This window comes from Prosopis cineraria, unplaced genomic scaffold, assembly GCF_029017545.1.
Source record: "Prosopis cineraria cultivar Desert tree isolate PC_DT_omini unplaced genomic scaffold, ASM2901754v1 PC1036, whole genome shotgun sequence".
NCBI classification, from domain to species: Eukaryota; Viridiplantae; Streptophyta; class Magnoliopsida; order Fabales; family Fabaceae; genus Prosopis; species Prosopis cineraria.
Window position 1 is genome coordinate 22,364 of NW_026556361.1, and position 4,663 is coordinate 27,026.

Here is a 4,663-nt window from a genome sequence, read left to right on the forward strand (position 1 = left end):
AAATAATTAGTATGACCAACAAGAGCTTCGTCTAGTAAAAGAAATTCATTATTTACAATGTGATGAAACAATATTCAAATCTTTGTTGGAAAGTATTTTTATTTATAACATCCGATGGTATCTTGAATATAATTATCTCTCATAGTAACTACTTACACGCGATCAAAAAAAAAATCAGCGTGACCAATGCGTTTGGCGTCTCCCAAAACTTGGAGCAGCTAGAAGGGAAGCACAATTCATAAATGTTCTTTCGTTTCGAAACTTCAGCACAAAATATTGTGAAGAACAAGCATTAATGGTGGTTTCGCTTTGAAAAATGTCACTGAGTATGGCATGTTGTTGAATTTGACTTGTGACGAGAATGCAAAATATAGAAACTAGTAAAGCAGCTGGCGGTTTTACCCTGCGCTATATAAAAGACAGTAGAGCACCCAGACACAAATTGAGTAATTCCTGAGAGTATGAACTATATATCTCATTAAATTTTACCAATCGATTCCATTTACATCACAATCACTCACATAGCTACGGCCAGATCCTCTAACTAAAGTTTCCCAAGTATATTTCCGAGGCAACCAGGTTGACATCACAATGTCTTCAATCTTCATTATTATTAACTCAATAGGACTGATCATATTCTTCGCATTTTAGTGGCCAATATTCACTTGAGATCCGTGAGATACCACCCTACCGGCCGAGTCACCCATCATTTTGACACTACTATTCTCCAATCCACTTTTCAACCAAGCAAGGTTACTGATGTCTGTAGCTATGGCTGCCAACTCAAAACTCGGGAATGATGGGGCCTCTGAAAATTCAATAAATTCTGGCCCCAACAAGGAGCTCTTGGCATTTTCACCACTTAGATCAGTGCAACAACCATGGCTACAGTGGTTAGGCACAGATAGGTCACAGCCATAAATTCCATCCAGCATTTTACAAATTTCAATACCAGGCTTGGATGCTTGAAAAAGAGGTCCTTGCATTGGAACTTGCCTAGAGGTAGAAGATGCAGGTTGTGAACCATCCAATGTATATAAACTAAAAGCACTAATACGCGCTCGAGGACGGAAAAGAGTAGGCGAATCCTTGACTGCATGGTTCATTTGACTCTCTGTCTGTGCCCTGTCTTCATATTTATCCTCCATATTCTCCACAGAACTGACATCTCTTCCTTCCGAGGATCTCAAGGAATTAACATCCCCACATGACTGGGTTTCTTCTGATGATGCTTTTGCTTTCTCCAAGCTAACATCTTCCACCATGTTGCAAGCTTCTAATTTAACTTTATCAAGTTCTATTCCCCGACGCCTCAAAGTAGAATTCCAATGATTCTTAATGGCATTATCTGTTCTTCCTGGTAGAAGTCTGGCTATGGCTGCCCATTTGTTCCCATGGATTGCATGTGCTGCAACTATGATCCGATCCTCCTCATCTGAAAAGAGTACATTAAATAATTTGTTTACTGATAGGCAATTCACAAATCATTGCATAAGATATTTGCATGGAATCAAGAAAACTCTAGTCAACTGTGTACTAAATAGAGGAATAACTTCTAGTCAGCTTCTAAATGAAAGGAAATAAATAAAACCATTAAACAGGAAAGAGATGTCTTAAAAACAGAAAAATGACTAAAATGACTCAAACCTGCAAAAATGAAGCATTTAAGCCTCAAAACAACCCCAACTGGGTGAACCCTAGTGGAAACATCAACAATCTCAAAACAACAAACCTTTTAATGCTCTGAGACGTCCACAAGAAACTTAAAAAAAGGCTATTCAAACTAGTATAAGCCCAAACTTCTCCCAGATCAAGAGTTAGAACCTTTCAATGGTCTGACAACCAAAGGCCTCTCTAGCCTTTACATTTGGGATCAATCAGCGTAGTCTATGAAATTTTTCTTTTTTGAGTGCACGTAGCTGTATTTTCCACACAAATTTTGCAATACTGAAAGCGATCCAATTACATTCCATGGATGTATCTCCTCTCTATCAAGCATTTAAGGCATGCTTTTGAACAGCATGATAGTAAGTAATCTTCTCAAGTTATTTTCCAAACCGAAGATTAGTGTAAGCCAATAGGCAGAAAGCTTTAAATTCCCATTCAAAGGCTCCGAAAGGTTAGCAATTTAAAGCTTTATGATATTAAGGTGTCCCAACAATTGATAATCCAATACAATTAGTCATGCAAATTGACAGCTTATGATTGTAAAATTAAGTAGGATAGTTTTAACCTGAAACAGTTCTGAGACAATGGAACTGACACATCAAACTATTAATTCAAATAACCAAATCAAAATCGACAGTGAAAGCGTCCTAAAATTTAGACAATATTCTGGGCCCATGTAAGCTTCTCTGGTGATAGCAATCCCAAAAGGTTCAAAACACTAAAATTCAAACCCAGCAAGCTGATAGAATCTTATGAATATTCTTTTTGTATAAGCATGCCAATAGCTTCGAGTCATTTGCCAAGGTTGCCATAAACAGGACTTGTCAGATGAAAAATCACAACTTTTATTTGCATTTGAACCACTACCAGAAAAGGAGTTTCTTATTTTTCAATCAAACATCTAATAAGCAACCCAAACCTAAAGGGATTAGCTAACTGGTGAGAGATAGCATTTATTGTTATCAACCAAGATTAGATTCCTTTGGGGAACACTTTGGAAGCAAAATTTAAAATCCAACAGGATGATTTCAAGGATTGCTCCCTTAAGATTGCGCACAAATGAACACCTAGCCCCAAGGCAAAGCCCAAGTATAGCCCCAACATTAATACTTTTAAAAATTCTAATAAGCAGACTAGAGGTAAAACCAAATGTACACCATTTTTGGCATTTTGTACCAAGCCAAGCCTAGATATTGTACCATAAATGTCTGTGTATATGTTTGTCCTCCTCCAAACAACATAATGTGTAATAATTCTGGAATACAAGCAACCCAAACCAAATGATCCACATGGCTATAGTATTGCAATCATCGGAGTCCTTTACCAAAACAACCACCACCTTATCATCAAAATCAAAGATATCATTCAGGCTTCAGCATAGCCCTCTTAACTACCATCATGACAAAATTAATAGCCTGAAACTCGATGAACTAACAGCTAACTTAAAGGTCGGAGCTCTTAAGGAACAAAGCACACAAGTCTTGTATAATAGTATAGATGCTAGTAAACCGTAATGAGCAGTACCAACAAGAAATTCGTCAAATACCGTTTCGACTTGCAACTCACAAACTTGCGGTTGAGGAAAACTGGCCTTTTGACATGACTTCAAAGTCTCTATAATCAAACAATCAAGAATACAATCCTGATCGCTCTCCATTCTTAGTTAAAATTAAGTTTCAGCACAAAGTGTAATGGACCCGTGCCCTTATCGACATATCTAACCAAAAATACTCTTGTATTTGAGACATGTTAGAGATTATGGCAAGAATTATTCATCCACATTCATTTAACAGATTAGACTTCGGAGGTGAATTGGTTATGATCATTGCTTAAGCTCAAACTTTATATTGCATAATCTATACTCCAGAAGCTCAATTTTTTAAAAAATTTTTACACTTGAATTCCAAAACACACTTAAATTACTAGGACTACAAATGCAAATGTAAATGCGAATATAAAAAATTCATTGAATAAAGTAAGAGGACCATACCAGTAAAGGGCTTGCGCTTCACAGCTGGGTCGAGTTGATTACACCATCGGAGCCGGCAAGACTTGCCGGATCTTCCAGCGATCCCGCGAGCAATTAAGCTCCAATTTCGGGCCCCGAACTTGCTAACAAGTCGACTCAGAATAGCGTCCTCCTCTGGAGACCAAGGACCCTTTACTCTGTCTCTAGCACCCTGAGAGCTACTCCCACCTCCGTCACCTAACGCCGTTAAACCCTCATCGCCACTACCGCCGTCTCCACCACCGCCAACGTCTCCTGCGGGTGGTCCGTCGAGCTCAATGACAGGTTTTTCATCCAGTTCCATGTGACAGTCCCTTCACCACACTATACACCTAAGTTGAAGAGCAGCACTACCAATTACAAAAAGAGTAAAGAGAAGAGAACGGAGCAGACCGCGTAGAGCAAACGTTGCGGGATTTGCTCCTCCTTTTCTACTGTGGTGAATTTCTGTTTCGCTCCCTGATATAACATTCTCCCTTGGTCCATGTGTATGAAAAGATTTTATTGAAATCACACAAATCAATAAAAATTATAAATTAAATTAAATTTTTTTAAAATAAATTAATAAAAATATTTATTTTTTTCTCTTTTTAATATAATAAAAATATACTAACAACCTTTTATATTTAAAAAAATTATAAAAGACTTTTTATATATAAAAATGAAATGAATATACATGCATATATATACACATCTAGTGGAGAAAAAAAAATTAAGCCTTAATAAGAACTTACAGTCTGACTTACTTTAATTTCAATCTAACTTATTTACTAATATCAGACTGAGACCTTTAATTAGGCCTATTTAATTAAATAGGTTAATTTTATTTTTTTAAGGTCTAGTCTACGAGCCCAACAAACTGATTTATTTACATACATATATATGTATAACATAATATATCACAAACACATCAATTTCACTATTTAATTTTTAATTAATATATTTTTATTTTTAGTTATATTTTCAATCATATTGAATTTATATATT

The 4,663-nt window shown here is 36.3% G+C and overlaps 1 protein-coding gene across 1 annotated transcript; it reads right to left on the bottom strand.

Moving 5' to 3' along the window:
- Positions 1 to 442: 442 nt before the first annotated feature.
- Positions 443 to 4,098, bottom strand: LOC129299112 (transcription factor MYB1-like). Its single transcript, XM_054937553.1, has 2 exons — positions 3,659 to 4,098; positions 443 to 1,435 (listed from the first exon to the last, which is right to left on the bottom strand). The coding sequence occupies exons 1-2, from the start codon at positions 3,978 to 3,980 to the stop codon at positions 648 to 650; spliced, it is 1,110 nt and encodes a 369-aa protein (XP_054793528.1). The 5' UTR covers positions 3,981 to 4,098; the 3' UTR covers positions 443 to 647.
- Positions 4,099 to 4,663: the final 565 nt, after the last annotated feature.

What these genes read in the sequence shown, in the direction of transcription:
- LOC129299112 (XM_054937553.1), bottom strand. Translation starts at nt 3,980, where the DNA reads ATGGAACTGGATGAAAAACCTGTCATTGAGCTCGACGGACCACCCGCA. An exon ending in GAAGCGCAAGCCCTTTACTG is followed by an intron (nt 1,436 to 3,658) that starts GTATGGTCCTCT and finishes TACTCTTTTCAG; the next exon opens with ATGAGGAGGATCGGATCATA.